The sequence below is a fragment of the Eriocheir sinensis genome, chromosome 21 (genome assembly GCF_024679095.1).
Source record: "Eriocheir sinensis breed Jianghai 21 chromosome 21, ASM2467909v1, whole genome shotgun sequence".
In the NCBI taxonomy this organism is placed as follows: domain Eukaryota; kingdom Metazoa; phylum Arthropoda; class Malacostraca; order Decapoda; family Varunidae; genus Eriocheir; species Eriocheir sinensis.
This window is the reverse complement of record NC_066529.1, coordinates 15,461,352-15,481,503: the sequence shown is the minus strand read 5'-3', so window position 1 is coordinate 15,481,503 and position 20,152 is coordinate 15,461,352. Positions and strand designations below refer to the sequence as shown.

Below are 20,152 nucleotides of genomic sequence, written 5' to 3'. Positions count from 1 at the left end.
TTATCATCCTCATTTCCCTGTTAGTTAGGAAGTCCTCCAGCCACTTAGTCAATCCATCACCCACTCCACCCATATTTTTAATTCTCCAAATTAGTCTTCTGTGCAGTACTTTGTCGAATGCCTTTTTCAAATCCAAGTACACTCCATCTGCCCAGCCTTCTCTCTCCTGTATTAAGTGTATCACCCTTGAGTAGTAACACGACAAGTTGATGACACAAGACCTCCCTTTCCTGAATCCAAACTGGCAATCCAAGATAATTTTCTCACTTTCTAAGAAATATGACCACCTGTTTTTAACCAGTCTCTCACCTATCTTCGCAACCACACTAGTGAGTGATACTGGTCTGTAATTCAATGGGTCCTCTCTCTTGCCTCCTTAAACATCAGTACTATGTTTGCTCTCTTCCAATCTTGTGGATATGAGAGAGAGAGAGAGAGAGAGAGAGAGAGAGAGAGAGAGAGAGAGAGAGAGAGAGAGAGAGAGAGAGAATAAATGCAAATAAACAAATATGAATATATATATATATATATATATATATATATATATATATATATATATATATATATATATATATATATATATATATATATATATATATATATATATATATATATATATATATATATATATATATATATATATATGAGAGAGAGAGAGAGAGAGAGAGAGAGAGAGAGAGAGAGAGAGAGAGAGAGAGAGAGAGAGAGAGAGAGAGAGAGAGAGAGAGAGAGAGAGAGAGAGAGAGAGAGAGAGAGAGAGAGAGAGAGAGAGAATAAATGCAAATAAATAAATAAATATATATATATATATATATATATATATATATATATATATATATATATATATATATATATATATATATATATATATATATATATATATCAATCTTCAAGTCAGAGATGCTGGGTGGCCTCTGTTGGGTGGTGTGTGGGAGGCTGGCAAAGTGCTGCCTTGATTACTTCCCCAGATGTCCCGGTCCTCCCCCCCCAGGCACTCCCTTTTTGTTGCCATTCACTCCCTCAAGACCAACAAATACTGAGGAGGGCAGGCTGAGTTGTTAAGGTTACTGCATATGTGTGTGTGTGTGTGTGTGTGTGTGTGTGTGTGTGTGTGTGTGTGTGTGTGTGTTTTGGGAATTGTAGTGCTTGCAGGCTGGGAATATTCTATATATTGCCATCTTAACAATATTTTTTTCACTCCTACACCTTTAACTCCTTTCTTCTCATAAATATATACTGTTGATGGGAAAACATTTATAACATTAAAATTACTGTTATGAGATGATGCTGTGTGAAAAGATGTACTGAGTCATGAGTCAAAAAGTGAATGAGGTGGAGTGCTGATGTGGTTATCCAACACACACAGTTGAGACATGTGGGCGGCAACAACAGCGTGGGTGGTGGCAGCAGTGGTGGTGGTCAGCGGGCAGAACACCGACCACCACCACCACCATTCCCGTGTCCAGTCTCAACAGGTGAGTGGCTTCAGACATGAGGCTCACAATGTAGCAAACTGGTTTGGCAAATTCACAAGATTATAGGTTCAAAGAAGTAAAAAATTATGTGGCCAAAGGCTTACAAAATATCTAGTAAGAAACTTGGGTTCATGAACATCTGCTACAACTTCATCATACTCTCATAACTCATGAGTTATGAGAGGAAGAAGTGTAAGCATGGGGGTAAAGAGGGGCATAAGGAACAGTATTATCCTGCTAACTCTGTCATAAGTATCAGAGACATGGACATGGAATGCAGAACAGAAATCGAGAATATGTGCAGTGGAAATTATTTATATAAGAGGCGCATGTGGTATTTCAGGATGGGATGGAAAAAATAATGAAAGTATGTATGAGAGGTTAGGTACAGGTGTGACAGCAAAGGGAATGGATTGTGGAGTGGTCAAATGAGTGAGGCATGCTAAGCATGGTACGCTGAGATGGTTTGGACATGTGATGAGAATTAATTTTTCATCATCATTCATCATTTCATTGACGCCTGCTCCTAGGAGCTCCCACCAGGGGATGGCCACGGCAGAAGAGCTTCCAACTTTCTCTATCCAGACACTCCCTCCTTGCCTGCTCAAAGTTTCTCAAAGATCTTTCCCCCCTCTCCCTAACATACTCTTGCACCCTATCCCTCCACTTCACTGGAGGTTGTCCTCTAGCATTCCCTCCCTTTATCTCACTCACATAAACCCTTCTGGTCATCTTACTCTCCTCCATTCACTCCATGTGGCCAAACCACTTTAAAGTCTGTCGCTTCACTTCTTCCACCACTCCACACTTCTTCCCTTCACCCCTGTGACCCATTCCAAAATGCTCATACACAATTTCATTACTCATTCCATCCATTCTACTCACACCACAAGCACTCCTCAAATAACTCATTTCCACTGCCTGCACTCTAGACCTCTGCCTTTCATTCCAGGCCCACGTTTCACTTGCATATGTGAGGGTTGGTACTATTATTGTATTTCTCAAATCCCTCTTTGAATTTTTGAAGAGTATAATGAGGGAATGGCTAAGGGAGGGAGTGTCAAGGGAAGACCACCTGTGAAGTGAATCAATAGGGTGAGCATATATTTGAGCAAGAGTGTTGGAAATAGCAGGATTGAGTGTGTTCAGAGGAAGTGCCAGAACAATATGAGATGGAGACACTTCTGCGATAGCCACCCTCTGTAAGAAAGTTTCCATGACAGAAGAGGGTGTCGGAGATATAGATAGATAGACTTAAAAAAACTACATCTACTTTATATGCCTAAATAACCAGATGCATTAAGGATTTCTTTTACTTGTAAACTAGATTGACAGTAAAATTCCAACACCCAGCTTTCATGTCCCTAAAAATGCCACTTTCAAGCGTAGATGTGTTTTTATTTCCTTACTCCATTGTGGGTGATCCTAGAGTTAAAAAAGCCATTAGAATTAGGACTTAAAGATATGAAACTTGAGACTGACAGAAACAATATCTTTTTAACACACGAGTAATGATAATCCCTGTGAACACCAAGTAACTCTCAAACAGGGTGAGTTTCCAGTGGGAGTGGAAGATGAACCCGGCCATGAACGCACCATCAATCTTTTTACTTACCAGCCAAATCAGGTTAGTTAATATTCAGCATTTTGTCTGTTTCCATGATATTTCATTGACACCTTAACAATATGACACTAACAATACCTTCTGACTCTGCCTTTTAGTTTTCAGGTGATCTGCCACAACAGAGCAATGATCAAATTAGTCAAGCTCGTGAAGATGGTCAACGTTTCACCAATGACTCATCAATCACTCACAGAGGTGGTGGGGGAGGAGGGGGTGGTGACAGACAACAAAGTGTGTTAAATCGTCAGCATACTGGAGGTGGTGGAGGGAGAAGGAGACAAAGTGGCAGGGGTCTTCGACAAGGTGGAGGTGGAAGGCAACGGGGGGGAGGAAGGAGACCACAACAGCAAGGGAGTGGTGATTACAGCAACAACAGTGATAACAACAGGGACACTGCAAGCTCCTTGGACACAGACATCAGTCAGAGTCACTCCAATGCCATGATCTTGTTGCTCCAAAGACTTGGAGACAGACTAACTGGGATTGAGGTGCTGCAGAGGCAACAGACTGAGAGGATAAGCACCATCAACTATAGGTCAGTATAACTGGGAAGGGAATGCAACAAAAAACAATCCTTAAATGAGCCAATGGTTAATTAATTCTGAGAGGCTTAAATAGGATGCTGAGAGGATATGCTGCTTATTTTAGTAAGTCAAAGGGAACAGCTTGTCATAATGTTTTCCTGAGACTAAACTGCAGAGCTCAAATGTAATGTTAATGCATAATATGCTTTTTAAAATGTAAAAAGAAATGGTATCCTACAAAACTTCAATTTCCATACATATGAAATTTGGAGCCATATGAAGCACTTGCAAATATTTTGCATATTGCTATGAATAATCTTAAGTGGCAAATGTGAATTAATTTTACTTGCAATTATAAAAAATTCTATGTTGGGCCAGGCAAGAGAAATATGGAAAACATGATACAATCATGAGGAAAAATACACAATTCAAATCTCAAATACTTGCAGGATTATGGCAGTTATCAAAAAACACATAGTCATGTTATGCCTCCTGGAAAGTTGTTGTGAAATACCCTGGCCCACAATGTTAGGGTTTAAAACTTTTCAACCATTGCTGGTCAAGTTTAGGAGAGCTTTTAGTTTTGTATCTTGTGGAAACAGGGCAATGATGAAAAAGACACAATTATTCCCACAGGTTCTAATATATAAAGTTGTGACACCAAGCAAGGGCACATGGTTCAGATGATATTTCTCAACATTAGACCCATAAGGAAACAGGTTTATGACAAAGGGAACAAAAATTAACTTACATTTTGTTTAACTGTAAACAACTACTTTTGATAAATTTCCCCCACAAACCAACGATACCAAGACTGACAAAACTGGAGCTTCAGGCCGAGGAGCGCAAGAGTGTCACTAGTGACCTCGGGAATGCTGTGCGCCATCGCATGGAGACAACTGATGCTGAGCTCGACCAGGTTAATGAGCATCTGGATTCCATCAAGACCAGCATCATGGGACTTGGGCAACAATACAGTGACCTCAAGGTTGCTATTGCCAACATCCCGAAGGAGTCTGGTGAGTTCAGTTTACATTCACCTTGATCTTATTTCATCCACTATTATGACTGCTCTTTTTAATATCTTCTGTAAAATAACAAACTAAGTTTTTCACTGTTCCAGATCATACACTCTGTCTTAAAGTGTTCAAGTCCTATCACTCTCACATTCTTCTACTCTCAAACTTTATAATACACTGCCCTCTTCCTGCAGCTACATGGGAGCTTGCTCAGGGGACCGGCGGGTGAGTGAGTGAAGCAATGTGCCCCCGGTAGTATGCTCCCCATTAGTTAGTTTGTTAGCCCTCCCACCTTGCAGGAAACTTTCAATACACATTTCTTACATTTATCTTGTTCATATAATTATAAACATAAATATTTACATTCAACATTAAAAGAAACAAACCCTCTTGTTTAAAAATATCACAGCAAGCAGACCATTAATACATGCCTGTCAACTACCCATGGACTAAATATTTCAATAATCAATTTCATCAGATCAGAGAGGGAATGAGGTGAATGGGCTGAAGATGCAATCCATGCTAGGAGCAGTTCAGGAGCTGAGGACATCAACAGATCAAGTCAAAGATAATACAGAACAGCTAACCAAGAACCTGACAGCCCTCAATATGATTGCACAGTAAGCATTGCAGTTATTAGTGAGGAGATAATTAATTCTAACTTTTTGAGCAATGAGAAATAAAATAGGAAATGATGACTGAGCAATATTTGTAGGTAAACCTCAACAAGTAGAGGAGAATAAATAGGTAGGGGCAATTGATTTATTTGTTTTTGCTGATGCTTTTCTTGCAGAAATTTAACGCACTTAGCTGAGAAGATGGTGACCAAACAATACCTGTATGAGAACCTGAATGAGCTGAGGAGCCAAGACTCCGCTGTGTCCCTGCTAGCTAAGATGGTGATGGTGCCACCGCCGGCTACATCAAGACGAGCCTCCTCACGCAAAGGTATGCAATAGCACAAGTTTTAGTGTTTATTGACTGGTGCAAAAATATTTTGTAACTTTGTCTGCATTGCTTTTAGAGACTTAGCACAGGAAGCTTGATAGTTAATCATATCAGGAGACAGTATGTACAGTCAAAACTCGGTTTACAAGTTTAATTCGTTCCGGAATGTTGCTCACTCACCAAAACACTTGTAAACCAAAACAAATTTCCCGATTGACATTAATGTAAATCCCATTAATGCGTCCCATATCTAAAAAAAAAATAAGATAAAAAAATAAAAAAATAAAAAAAATACAGTCGTCCCTCAAATAGTATGGTTTCCAATAGTATGGTTTCGGTTTTATACAGATTGTCATGGAAGAATTTTTGTTAGGATTTTTAAATTTTCCGCTCGTCGCACCAAGTAGCCGTGGCGTGAATGGCAACACTGTTCTACCATAACACCCGCTGAAAGCACCCCAAAGCGTACTAGATAGGTGTTCACCTTGCAGAAGAATTCAGACTTAAGAGAAGTTACGTTTTGGTATGAGTTACGTTGCCGTAGGGAGAGCATGCCACGTTAATGAGAGCAGTGTTCGCCCTGTGTATGCCACTCGGCCTCTTGCAGTTTCCATTTGTTCTTGTGTTCTTATGTTCTTATGTATCTATCATCTTGGTCTTGGTCTTGGTTCGGGAGGTAGTTGTCCCTTTCGGTCCCAACTACAGCCTTTGAAATGGCTTACTCCCTCAGGGCCAACACCCTGAAAATAATAGTGTAAAAGAAATTCTTGCCGCAGTAACTGCCAGTGCTCCAAGAGTGCTGCAATAGTGAAGATAAAGGCCGTCCTTTTACTAAGCCTCGCCATTGCTATGGTAACAGCGCCTCATTCGCAGCAGAATGGCGTATGCTGATCTTCCTGGCGACGTTTAACATGCATTACAAGCTGTCCTGGCTGACGAACTCCTCACAACAGAAGATGAAAAGGAAGCTGCAGTGGTTATGGTGGCACAGAGAGGTGAAATGCAATTGAAACACTTATATGTGTTTGTTTGGGCCGCCATATTTGCTGATGACGTCATCACAGCACGAAGGCGCTCCACCTCTCAAAGCCGGGAGCCAGCAGGCGTGCCAAGTTGGCAACTCGTGCTGCCGCGTCATGCATTTGAGAGCACTCGGGAAGTTCCGAGAGTCCCAATTCCCTCTCTCAAACACAGCCCAGGAGTGTTTCTGAGGGGGGCACTAATTTTATATGGATTTTCGAATAGTATGGGGATCCTGGGTCCCTAACCCCCGTACTATTTGAGGGACAACTGTACATGTTTTTTACAGAATTAAAGTTATTCTACTAACAAAATAGCGATGATAAATAATATGAAACACATATCAATGTGTTAGGGTTGTTACAGAGACTCCCGCAACCGCTAGTTACGCTTGAGGGGTAGGCTTCGCCTGGGGGTTTATTAGCCGCAGTTTCTCTATTCTCGAAGCACCGGAACTACGTTCGACCACCAACGTGAAGCTGACTCGACGTATCATCCGTGATGGAGGGTGAACGGGAGTCAGTCACGTCCAGGAGGGAATGCAAGATGCCGAGGCTTGCCCCCCATTCCTTTTGCGAGCATAGTATCCACCGTTCCTGTTTTCTTCTTTGCAACACCATCCCTTTCAATCATCTTTCTGGGGGACATTGTTAAAGCTCAAAGAACTCACACTATAGTGCTGAAAACATGACACGAGCACTCGGGTGCTATTTCTACGAGTTTACAACGCGGACTGAGACTAGAGCCGTCATATGGCGTTCAAGAATTACCCTAGACCGAGCAAGAATTAACCCAAAATCTTGTGAAATTCTTGCTTTTCTTCTGGTCTGTCAGATTTTAAAGAATTCCCCCAATTCTTGGCAAGAATCGATGGTCCTGTGCAAGCTGCGGCGGAGCTGGGTACGGCCACCGTTTTGCTGGCAACACCTCCATAGGCCTATGGTGATGATCATTCCCTGACCATCCTATGGGTAACCCTGCCAGGTCGAGGAGGACATAGAGTTCACAAGGTTATTGCTGTGTTACTGCTGCACCACATACCATTTTAAAGCATCACTGTATGATAAGTAAGAACTTCCCAGTATGAAAACATCATCATCATCATTAGAAACAAGAAATTGAAATGATGCCATTTGTCAATATTTTGTAGAGAAAATGGACGTTTTAAGAAACTCCATCGCATGCAATGATGCCAAGCAGCTACAGAAATACTTCTAATGAACTGTAGATCCCGTAACTGTGACTAAATTAACATGTGTTGTCCTTGTTAAGTGACAAAGTGAGAAATATTGTTGATTTATCCAATCATATGGACAAGATAGAGTGCTCTGGCAGATTACAGGAGGGAGGTGAAAACAGTCTCAAGAATGGGGAGTCGTTCAAGAAGGCCATATATCGCCAGATGATGCCTTAGAGTTGCAAACTTGCCACCCTTTCCTTAAAATAAGGAATGCAATTTGTTCTGTATTGCCTGTCTGAATGGTTAAGCAGATAAAATTCAGTGTTTTAAAAATGTAGTGAGCGCATTTTCCGGTGAACCACAAAACCAGTCTATAAAATTATGTTTGTCAAGGGTCGTCCTGAAATACCTGTAAAATACGCGTCGTAACATCTCTCCCCCCTTCCTCTTGCCTTCACCAGCAGCGGGCAGCGGCTGTCAGTCATGGCGGGCCAGAGAAATTTTACGGTTGCCATCCGTTCCTTAAAATATGGATTCGTTCTGTATTGGAGGATGAGATGTTGCGTTCCTTATTTGTTTTAGATCAAGATGGCAGCCCTAACTGAGGCTCTCTTCCCATTGTTTTCTGCTCTGAGCACTTTCATCTTGCAGCAAAAAAAGGGAACCCACACTAACGTCTTCGACTGTACAGAGAGACACGCCAGTCCTCGTCGAAAGACTGACTTGGTCGGCTAGGCTGACGTAAGCCGATAGTCGGTCTATCGGCATCCTCCCCTCCCCTTCATGAGCCGTCACTTTGAGGACGTACGTGCTCGACCCTGACGGCCTCCATATAGCCCGTGTCCCCACCCAGGGGGTAGTGGTGGGGGACAGGATGCTCGTATACCAAGTCACCACTTGTAAACCAAGGCATTTTTTGTGGGATTTTTTTTATCATAAATCAAAATGCTTGTAAACTAAGGCACTCGCAAACCGAGGTTTGACTGTATTAGTATTGCTACCCCATAATATTAAAACACCTGATGTTCAATTAACATTTTTTCCATGAGATTTTCATGTCTTTGCTTATAAGGAGGGAGATTCATAGACTGAAGAAACAAAAAAAAAAATATATATATATATATATATATATATATATATATATATATATATATATATATATATATATATATATATATATATATATATATATATATATATATAATAGTAGAACAGGTCCACCTCTATCATTAATAGAAAAAAAAGAAAAAAAAAAAATCTATGATACATAACTTTTATCCTCCATCATCTGCACTGTTACTGAGTGGCTCTTTCAGCAGCAGTACCCGAGGACTGTTGGCAGCTCATGAAGCAGGGCAAGATAAAGTCTGGGGTTTACAGCATTCAGCCGCACTACTCCCCACAGCCTTTCTTTGTCTACTGTGACATGGAGACTGATGGTGGAGGATGGACAGTGAGTATCCCTCAGCATTTTGTGTGCCACTAGCATTAAGATTTCTTACTGTGAGTGGTATTCAATGTTATTTTTCATATAATTTTAAACAACTAATAGTTGTATTTACTATCTAGAATTTTAAAGTAATACATTCCTCTAAAAAATAATTTCAGTAAAGAAAGCAGCCTATAAAAAAAGCCTGCTAATCACTGTCCCTATGAAAAAGAGAGTTCAAAAGTGGCCAAAAGAGAGGTCATTTTTGGGAGAAGGGGTGTCCCGATACAGTCACCTCTTGATTAACATGAAGGTTACGTTCCTGGAGATGTTGTGTTATTTAAAATCGTGTTATTTAAACATAATTTCCCCATAAGAAACAATAGTAATAAGGGGGGGTTACGTTCCTGGACACTGGGAAAGTCTGCCTATTTCAGGGATTTTGTTACTCTAACCTTAAAAAAACATATTATTAATACATTAGTAGGTCACGGAAACAACAAAAACACACGTTCCTCTCAAACCCATGACACCGCAGCATGAGCTGCCAACTCGGACCACCCGCTGCAGCCTGGTTTGGAGAGGTGGAGCGCCTCCGTGCTGCGATGACGTCATCAGTAAATATGGTGGCCCAAACAAACACATATAAGTGTTTCCATTGCATTTCACCTCTCTGTGCTACCATAACCACTGCAGCTTCCTTTTCATCCTCTGTTGCAAGGAGCTCGTCGGCCAGAACAGCTTATGATGCTTGTTTAAACGTCATCACGAAGATCAGCGGACGCCATTTTGCTGCCAGAACAGCCAGAGAGAGAGCAGCGGACGCCATATTGCTGCCAGTGAAACACCGTTACCATAGCAATGACGAGGCTCAACTGAGAGGTGCACAAAAGCGTTTGATAGAGGGGTCCGGGTGGTCTGTGCGCCCGGGGCGGCCCAAGTTGCTCTCTCAAACGCACCCCAGTAGCGTGGGTGCATGTGACGTCATCGAGCATGACATCATCAATTAAACCAGCATTAAATTGAAAATATCACGTTAGTTAATCGTATCTCCTTAAATATAAACTCGTGTTAAATCAAAAACGTGTTGTTTAAACTCGTGTTAATCAAGAGGTGACTGTACTCTCCTCTTAACCTTCAGTTTTGTCACATACACAAACCTATTTTCGGATCGAGAAACCTTTCAAACAATTGTATTTTTGAACAGAAATTAGCCTCCTTCCTCTTCATTTTGGTTGTTAAAGTTACTTGACTCACTAAATTCTTCTGGTCTAAAAAAATAATGGAAAATACTGAAATTTCAAGTTTTCCCAAAATTGAGATAAAAATTCAAATTAAATAAAAAAATTCTTTAAAGAAACAGTGGCACATAGTACAAAGAATAACATCAACAACAGAAGGAGCACCAAACACACGCGCACTCCAAGAGCAACCTTCGACAAACCCGCAAGGATCGCTTGAAGAGCTGTGAGCTAATGCAGGACACACCTCCAAGAGAGCAACTTCGACCAACCCGGGCAAGGATCAAGAAGAGCTGTGAGCTAATGCAGGAGAATTGCCAATGTTTTTTTTTTTTGTGGGGTGGACAGCACCCCAGGTTTGTGTTCCCGGGTTAAAAATGTTCAAGTCATTGGCAGGAGGAAATACAAATGAAGGAAGATGGTTCCAGAGTTTACCATGTGTAAGGGATGAAAGAATGAGGATGCTGGTTAACTCTTGCATAAAGGTTTGGATAGTATAGGGATGAGCTAGAGTAGAAATCTGAGTGCAGTGGGGCAGCAGGAGGAGGGAAGACATGCAGTTAGCAAGTTCAGAAGAGGAGTTAGCATGAAAATATTGATAGAAGATAGAAAAGGGCAACATGGCAGTGGAATTTAAGAGGTAGAAGACTGTCAGTAAGAGAACGGGAGTTGATGAGATGAAGACCCGTAGACTCTACTCTGTCCAAGAAAGCTGTGTGTGTGTGGAGCCCCCCACAAGATGCATACTCCATACGAAGGCAGACAAGGCCCCTGTATATAAAATAGCATCTGGAAGTGGGAAAAGAACTGGCGGAGACAATACAGAATGCCTATCCTCAAGGAAGCTAATTTAGTAAAAGAGGAGATATGAGGTTTCAGGTTGAGATTTTGAGTTGAGGATAAGCTGAGGATGTTCATTGTAGATGAAGGTGACATATGAGTGTTATCGAAGAATAGGGGATATGTGTTTGGAAGATTGTGTTGAGTTGACAAGTGGAGAAATTGAGTTTTTGAGGCGTTGAAGGACACCAAGTTCTTCTTGACCCAATTGGAAATGATAGTAAGGTCTGAGGTTAAGCATTCTACAGACTCCAGCCTAGAATCATGTAGTTTCTGTTCGGAGGGTCTTCTCTCAAAAGATGTTGAGTAATGAAGAGTGGAGTCATCGGTGTAAGAATGGATAGGACAGTTTGTTTTAGAAAGATCGTCAATGAACAACAAAAAGAGAAAGAGAGTGGAAGATAGGACAGAGCCCTGCGGGACACCACTGTTAATAAGTTTAGGCCTTAGGGTAAGAGTGACCGTCTACCACAAAAAAGATTGATCAGCCAGAAAGGAGACTGGAGATGAAAGTACAGAGAGAGGGATAGAATCTGTAGGAGGGTAGTTTGGAAAGCAAAGATTTGTGCCAGACTCTGTCAAAAGCTTTCGAGATGTCTAAGGCAACAACAAAAGTTTCACTGAAATGACTAAGAGAGGATGATCAGGAGGCAGTTAGGAAGGCAAGATCATCAGCAGAATGCCCCTTGCAGAACCCATACTGGTGATTAGAAAGGTCAAAAGTCAATAAATGCTTAAGAACTTTCCTGTTAAGGATTGTTTCAAAAGCTCTAGAAAGACAAGAAAGTAAAGCTATAGGAGGGTAGTTTGAAGGATTAGAGTGGTCACCCCTCTTAGGCACAGGCTTTATGTCGGCATACTTCCAGCAGGAAGGAAAGGCAGAGACGAAAGAATTTAACCAGGCATGGTGTTAGCACGGAAACACAGATTTTAAGAATAGGAGGCACTCCATCATGTCTGTAAGCCTTCTGAGGATTGAGGCCAGAGAGGGCATAGAAAACATCATTCTAAAGAATATTAATAACAGACACAGTGGAGTCAAAGGGGGGATGAGTAGGAGGAATATGCCCAGAATTGTCCAGAGTGGAGTTTTTAGAGAAAGTTTGAGTGAAGGGTTCAGCCTTAGAGATAGCTCAGATGGCAGTGCTGCCGTCAGGGTTAATCCTTTCAATACGATGACGCCTACGTAGGCGTCATGAAGCCCCAGTAGCATATACGATGACGCCTACGTAGGAGTCATATTTCTATTCTGCTTCTTCTTCTATTGAGTTGTCCCGTACTTTGTGTTGGTTACTAAGTAAAGACGCCGTATGCTGTCCTTGAAATCCTATTGCCCCTCCCACCATCCTTGTTCCCACCAATCACAAAAAATGAGCTACAGTATGCACCGCCTTCTTCCCGCCTTGTGTCTAAAATTAGGAAGTCTCATTGGCTCTCTCTCTCTCTCTCTCTCTCTCTCTCAGACACCGAGGCGCCGACACCATCATGTCTCGCCAACGTTGTCAGATTGCCGTATTCAGCCTCCTATTTTTGCTGATTTCCGACCCAAAAACTGCCTCCTCGACCCCAATAACTGCCTATATTTTTTTTTTTTTTTTTTTACAGCAAAGGAGACAGTTCAAGGGCACACAAAAAGCAAACATTAATAAAAAAAAAGCCCGCTACTCACTGCTCCTAAAAAGAATCCAAAGAAGTGGCCGAAAGATAGGTCAGTTTCGGGAGGAGAGGTGTCCTGATACCCTCCTCTTGAAAGAGTTTAAGTCGTAGGCAGGAGGAAATACAGATGAAGGAAGAGTGTTCCAGAGTTTACCAGCGTGAGGGATGAAAGAGTGAAGATGCTGGTTAACTCTTGCATAAGGGGTTTGGACAGTATAGGGATGAGCATGAGTAGAAAGTCGAGTGCAGCGGGCCAAGGAGGGGGAGGCATGCAGTTAGCAAGTTCAGAAGAGCAGTCAGCGTGGAAATATCGATAGAAGATAGAGAGAGAGGCAACATTGCGGCGGAATTTAAGAGGTAGAAGACTATCAGTATGAGGAGGAGAGCTGATGAGATGAAGAGCCTTAGCCTCCACTCTGTCCAGAAGAGCTGTGTGAGTGGAGCCCCCCCACACGAGATGCATACTCCATACGAGGGCGGACAAGGCCCCTGTATATGGACAGCAACTGTGCAGGGGAGAAGAACCAATAATTAATTATTGGTGTCTTTTGGCCATTGCTATGGCTCAGAAATAGGTAAATATGAGGCTCTGAGTACGATAATCTGGCAACGGTGCGTCTCGCCCACCTCTCTCTCTCTCTCTCTCTCTCTCTCTCTCTCCCAGACACCAAGGTGCCAACACCACCACTCCTTGCCTATCTCTCTCTCTCTCTCTCTCTCTCTCTCTCTCTCTCTCTCTCTCTCTCACACACACACACACACACACGTACACACATACATTGTCTATGATGACAAAGGAGTATCTGGCAGCTCTCTGACTGATGATAACAGAGTTGTATTTGCTGATAATTTCTCGACATTCTTCCTCCTCTACACAATCATCTGCTTTCTCTATTTCTTTCCCCCTTGCCCCTTTCTCCCTTTCTTTATTTCGCTTTTTTTTTATTTCGCATTGACGCAATTTATATTATGCATAGCAGGTATATGTTGACTCGTCATGTATGCTGCTTTGCAAATACGGGATACATGTAATGAGGGCTTTCAGCAGCATAATGTACGGAGGCGACAAGCAGATACATGCCGGCTCAGGTTTCCCGCGCGCTACCGTGCGCGGCCGTGCACGCCGTATATCAGCCAGGCGGGCTTTTTGAACATCCGGCGCGAAGGGGTTAAGGAGAGGAGGGAAAGATGAAGGCGAAGGGGTTAAGGAGAGGAGGGAAAGATGAAGGAGTGAAATTATTAGAGGTATTTTTGGCTAGGTGCCATTAGTCCCTGGAAGAATTAGAAAAGGCAAGGTGTTGGCATTTACTATTGATGAAAGTGTTTTTGGTTAAGTTGAAGAATAGATTTGGCACGATTCCAGGCAGAAATGTAAAGATTGTGATTAGCAGGAGTGCGAAGGCTCTGGTACCTTTTGTGAGCTGCCTCTCTATCTTTAATAGCACAAGAACAAGCGTGATTGAACCAAGGTTTTTAGCATGAGGAGTAGAGAAAGTACGTGGAATGTATCTCCATTCTGGAGACAATCACCTCCGTAATGCGCTGGGCACTCACAGAGGGGTCTCTCTCCTAGAAGCAGTAATTATTCCATGGGAAATCAGAAAAGTACATCCACAGGTCGTCCCACCGACTGATGCAAAATGCCAGAAGCATCGCCTCTTCAGTGGATCCAGAGGCTATACAGGAGTGATAGGACAGAATGCGGAAATAAGATTATGATCAGAGGAGCCCAACAGAGAGAACAGTTTAATGGAATAAGCTGAAGGCTTAGAGGCTGAACCAACTGATCTAGATCACTGAGGAGAGCAAAGTTGCAGGCTTGTTCACCAGGCTGGTTAGTGATAGAGGGTGAAAGCCAAAGCTGGTGGTGAACACTGAAATCTCCAAGGATGGAAATTTCAGCGAAGGGAGTGTGAGTCAAGATGTGCTCCATCAGAGTTCAAATAGTCAAAGAATTTTACATAGTTGATGGAGTTAAATCAGAGATAAACAGTACAAACATATTTAGTAATAGAATGACAATTAAATCTTAACCAGATGGTGGAAAATTCTGAAGAACCAAGGTTGTGGGCACGAAAGCAAGTGATGTCAATGCGTATGTAGATGTAACATCCAGCTTTGAACTTAAATTTAGGATAGATAGAGTACGTGGGAACAGAGTAGAGATTACTGTCAGTAGCCTCAGAAACCTGCATTTTGTTGAGGAAGAGAAGGTGAGGTTTAGAGGAGGAGAGATGGTGTTCCACAGAATGGAAATTATAACGAAGACCGCAAATGTTGCAGAAGTTAATAAAGAAAAGTTTAAATAGCCATCGAGACACCTCTCAGGTCAGAATCCAAAAGGGGAGTCCTCTCTGGGGGGCATTTGTGTCCCCCCCCCCACCCCACCCCCGACGAGGACCCCGAGGCAGTGTGATTTGCAGCCATTTTGAATTCTGATAAATTTTGAGGGAGTGGTGTGTGTGTTGTGTGTATGTAGTGTGGTGTGGAAAGTGAGAGAATTTGTCTTTAGAGAGCATGTTGAACTATTCTCTGGTGTTAATGAGACAATAGGAAAACAGAAAGTGAGGACACGGGATGGGTCTTTGGTGGGCTTGCAGCACCCTCCTCACTTCCCATCTATATCTGACCGGGAGTGGTTTATGCCCGTTTCAGTAGATGTCTTCCAACCTACTCCCTACAATCCATAACATTCATCTTATTAAAGGTGGGCAGTTATGAAGTTCAGTCACTCATTCTCAGCTGCCTTGTAGAACGTGTCCAACATTTGTCAAATTTAGAAATCTAACAATTGCAGTCACTTATTCACAGTTTCTTAATACACATTAATTTCCCAATCCACCCATATCAGTTGTTTATCTATTTCAAGTAAATCTGCATAAACTCCCCAACATTTGTAAAATTTATCAATACCAGAGTATACAGGGATAGAAAACACTGGAATGAGCAAATGGAGACTATTATCATGAACACCTTCCAAGGAGCAGGTGTTACGACTAATTTGTGAGATAAGGCCAATTCATCAGCTGACTATTAATAAAACAAACAATCCAGTATTTCTTAATTTCCATTCCATCAGGTGATACAGAGGAGGGAGGACGGCTCAGTGGATTTCCTGCGTGAATGGATGGACTACAAGCATGGCTTCGGCAACGTGGCCGGGGAGTACTGGCTGGGCAATGAGAAGATACACCTCCTGACCAATCAACAGGTAAGTGTGCTGCTCTAGCTCTCTTAAAACAAAATATGTTGGTACAAAAGCAATTGATAATTTTGGAATGTATAAGGAAGGGGAGATCAACCTGTTGAATTTGTGGAAACAAACAGGCTTAGTTATGAACATATTTTTCTGAAAAAGAGTGAACAGGAAATGGCCCTGGAAAAAGTTCCAATGGAGAGACGATGAATTACAGTGACTATTCTTACTGGATATCCAGATAAAGTAAAGGATGAAACAGTACTTAATAATCTTATATCCAGTGACTACTGATCAGAAAGACAAAGTGGAGTTCACTGAACTGACTCAGCCCACAAATCTTACCAAAAACAGACATATGCTTAAGATTGAAGAAACTCTAAAGAAGGGCAGAAAAAAAAGAAAAAAAAAATGGCAATGTCGTTTATTACGGAGGAAACATTCTTCACCAAAATGTACAGTGATAAGTGTGGGAGGTTGGTGGAGAGGATTTTTTTTATATAAACTTGGAAGTTCACAGTGTAACCATGGATGAAGTAAAGAAAGCTTGGAGAGGAGTGAGTAGGGGTAAAGGATGAGGAGAAAACAGCCTTGCAATACACCTACTTAATGATTCAGCAGGTTTCATACTTATAACCTTGCTCAAAGAAAGCACAACAAGTGAAAATATAAAACATCGACATATGCTCATATGCTCCAGGTGTCAGTGCTGCGAGTGGATGTGGCAGACTTTGACCAGCAGGTGGGGCATGCACTTTACTCAGCCTTTGCCATTGGGCCTGAGCAGGAGGGTTACTCGCTCAAAATCCTCGGACAGTACAGTGGGGATGCAGGTGAGGAATCCAAAATACTTACATTTGTGCACAGCCTTAAACATAGTATTAATATTCTCTTAAAGTGTCACACAGCTTAATGGAGATGCAAATTAAGACTTTACACATGAAAGAGTAAGGAGTCTGCCTAAAGATTCAATCAAAGAAACTTGTGAACTCTTGCATATGTCCACAAGCTTTGATACAAAAAATATGCAATAAATTGTTAAGTACTAAAATTCCCAGAGAATCATTTCTGTTGTTTTCATCTCTCCTGCAGGAGATTCACTGCGTTACCATGTTGGCCGGCGGTTCAGCACTTTGGATGTGGACAATGACGCATGGCCTGACCGAAGCTGTGCCCGGGATCACATGGGGGCCTGGTGGTATCGTGCGTGTGAGACAAGGTAGGCAACCGCATGCCTGTTTCTCATAAATTCTGAAAGCTACTCCTTGAGATTCGCCATCTGAATGGCCAAGGAAAAATAATCTCCACTTGTCTTTATACACTTCAACTTTGGATGCTCCTCCTATTTCTAGTCCATCATCCTTCTCTCCTTCAAAACAATAATAACTGCTTCTTCAGTGATTATTCTTTTTTAAAACAGAATGATACGCATTAATTTCTGAAAATACATATTACTTTTTTATGGAAATGATAAGATGAACCTGGCCTGTAAGCCTAATCCAGTGGAAATAATCATGTCAAAAGCAACTGATGTAAAAGTGGAAAGCCATGTCCTTGGCTGTTGATCTTATCTGATGGGCAGCCAGTCACTGCATGGGCAAAATAATACAACCAAGACCACTACTTGTAATTTAGTATCATTCAGTTTGTCCTCACTACCTTCTGCATAAATATACCAATACATGATTCTTATCACAGCTTGTTTGATGTAAGAATTTCTCTTGCAATATGGCTGCATTAACAATTCATAGTAAACAAACAAGGAAGACTTGAAGAGTATAACAAAGCCCTAGGCAATGTATATTTTACTATGAACTGGGAGTCATATGAAAACACTCTGGTGGCCCCTCAGCAACCTGAATGGGAGGTACCTGCATGGCCCAGTGCCAGCTGAGCATCAGTACACTGGCCTCTACTGGTATGACTTCCGGGGGCCCCAATACTCCCTCTGGCAGTCAAGCATGATGGTGCGCCGTGGAGGCAAAGTTGACCGACCTGTCTTCAGGGACTTTGCAGATGTGCACAACCAAACAGCAAGGTAAATTTTTTTCTTTGTGTGTGTGTTTGTGTGTACAGGAAATCCCCGATATACGAAAGCTCGAAATAAAAAAATTTAAATAGAGAACAGTAAATAAAGACAATTAAGCGCTGACGAAAGACATGTATACGATAAGGTTCGTAAAAGGAAAAGTTTCCACTATTTATACTGTTATCGGTCGCCGCTTAATATGTCTAGCCGACAGCACCACAGCAGGATCGCCACGCGGTGAGTGTCCAGTCCATGTCCTCCACTTAGTCCATCCTCCACTTGCTAGCCATCCCAGTTTGCAGTCACTCGAAATCCTTGAACACATCCCCAGCGTGCGGGAAGAAGCGTGGAGGTGTGGGGGGGAGGGGGGGGGGTTGGGGGTGGGGGGAAAGGTGGGTACGTGTTTCGGTGTTTCGGTTTGTCAAAAACTTCTTTACCTCGGAAGTAAACATTGGGAATGTTAAAGTGGCAGTGTTAAGTGATGAGTGAGGGGATAGGGAAATGAGTGTAATTCATTATGTGTAATACATTAATTTAACAATAAAGGAACAGGAAATGGTTAATGTTTTTTAATTATTTATGATTGTATGTAGAGTTAATTATTTTATTTTAAATATATTTATATTTTTTTTTTTTTTTTTTTTTTTTTTTTTTTTTTTTTTTTTTTTTCCCCCCCTCCCCCCCTTTTTTTAAATCCTATGGGGGGAAAATTAATAAATATAAAAAAATCGAAAACAAGTTTTTTTTTTCAGTCCCTAACCCTTTCGTATATAGGGGATTTCCTGTATGTGTGTATTTACCTAGTTGTGATATTTAGGAAGTGAGCTACACTCATGTGGTCCTGCCTCTAAGTCTCAATTGGTCAAACTTTGCTTTAAACTTATTTATGTTTCTGGATTGAACAACATCTTTGTCTAGGCTGTTCCACTGGTCGATGTATCTATTGGGGGAGCATTGTGTGTGTGTGTGTGTGTGTGTGTGTAATTCACCACGGCCAGATCATGAGTTGAACTTGCTTTCGCCAGCAGGTACCCTCCCGACACGAGCAAGTGCATGCTCATTATTGTCGATCTCTGGGTACTGCCAGGACCTCACACACCACACACCCCATCCCCCTTGCTCAAGGGGGAACAGTAACCATTCCTAGTCAACAGAAAGAATCCGGCCTGAGCGGGGTTCGAACTACCGCCTGTTTGGCCATGAAGCCTTGAAGCGTGGCACTCTAGCCGATTGAGCTACCGGAGTGGACCTGTGTATTTACCTAGCTGTTATATACAGGAAATGAGCTACGCTTGAGGGGTCTTGACTCTGTATCTAAATTGATTAGGCTTGGACAACTTCCTGGTCCAGGCTATTCCACTAATTCATGCACTGAAGAATTACAAACTGTTATTGACTGATCTTTCTGTTTCTAGAGTGCCCAACATGCAGGAGGTAGCGGTGGTCACAACAACTTCCCCTGACGACTTTGACCCCAACCAGGACCCTTATGTGACCTTTGAGTACCCCAACCTTTAAGAAGTGATCACAAAATTTCTACCTCTCCCAAAACAACATTAGGGAGAGCAACCTTGATTATTTCTTTCTTTCAAGTTCACCAGTAGAAAGAGCTTAGCTACAACATTTAAGATTTAGTTGCTATGATTATGTATCTTAAGAATATAGTTTTGTACAAGTGCATTTTCTGCTTCTTCCTTGAATTCCGCATCAAGAACAGAAAAAGGAGTGTGAAATCCAAGACAAGTATGTTTACCTTTTACATATCCATCTATTTCATGGGAACTTTCCTCAAAAGGGTGGCCACTGCAAAAGCATCTCCAGATTTCCCTGTTCTGACACTCCCTCGCAGCACATTCAATCCCTCACCTTCCAACTCCTCCTCTCTCTCTCCAATACAAGTGCACTCTTTTGCTCAACTGATTGCGATACATGCCTTGAGGAGTGCTTAGTTTATCAAGGCTCTGTCTTGAA

The 20,152-nt window shown here is 41.9% G+C and overlaps 2 protein-coding genes across 6 annotated transcripts in view; one reads left to right on the top strand and one right to left on the bottom strand.

Moving 5' to 3' along the window:
* LOC127001740 (mitogen-activated protein kinase kinase kinase 4-like) overlaps nucleotides 1–20,152 on the bottom strand; it is a 61,787-nt gene that overhangs the window by 7,433 nt on the left and 34,202 nt on the right. The gene's annotated exons all lie outside the window — the stretch shown is intronic.
* On the top strand, nucleotides 913–19,861 carry LOC127001742 (fibroleukin-like). 2 transcript variants are annotated; one of them, XM_050866880.1, is made up of 13 exons: nucleotides 913–1,063; nucleotides 1,367–1,475; nucleotides 3,025–3,102; nucleotides 3,198–3,634; nucleotides 4,437–4,642; nucleotides 5,121–5,262; nucleotides 5,436–5,590; nucleotides 9,110–9,243; nucleotides 16,036–16,167; nucleotides 16,853–16,985; nucleotides 17,245–17,371; nucleotides 18,005–18,190; nucleotides 19,597–19,861. In XM_050866880.1, the coding sequence occupies exons 2-13, from the start codon at nucleotides 1,374–1,376 to the stop codon at nucleotides 19,697–19,699; spliced, it is 1,935 nt and encodes a 644-aa protein (XP_050722837.1). In that variant the 5' UTR covers nucleotides 913–1,063; nucleotides 1,367–1,373; the 3' UTR covers nucleotides 19,700–19,861. The 2 variants fall into 2 exon arrangements, with proteins under 2 accessions (XP_050722837.1, XP_050722835.1); XM_050866878.1 differs by having other exon boundaries at nucleotides 9,107–9,243.

Coding starts and splice junctions, on each gene's coding strand:
- LOC127001742 (XM_050866878.1), top strand. CDS start 1,374: ATGTGGGCGGCAACAACAGCGTGGGTGGTGGCAGCAGTGGTGGTGGTC. Junction 1,476..3,024: donor CCCGTGTCCAGTCTCAACAG/GTGAGTGGCTTC, acceptor ACTCTCAAACAG/GGTGAGTTTCCAGTGGGAGT. Junction 17,372..18,004: donor TATCGTGCGTGTGAGACAAG/GTAGGCAACCGC, acceptor GTGGCCCCTCAG/CAACCTGAATGGGAGGTACC.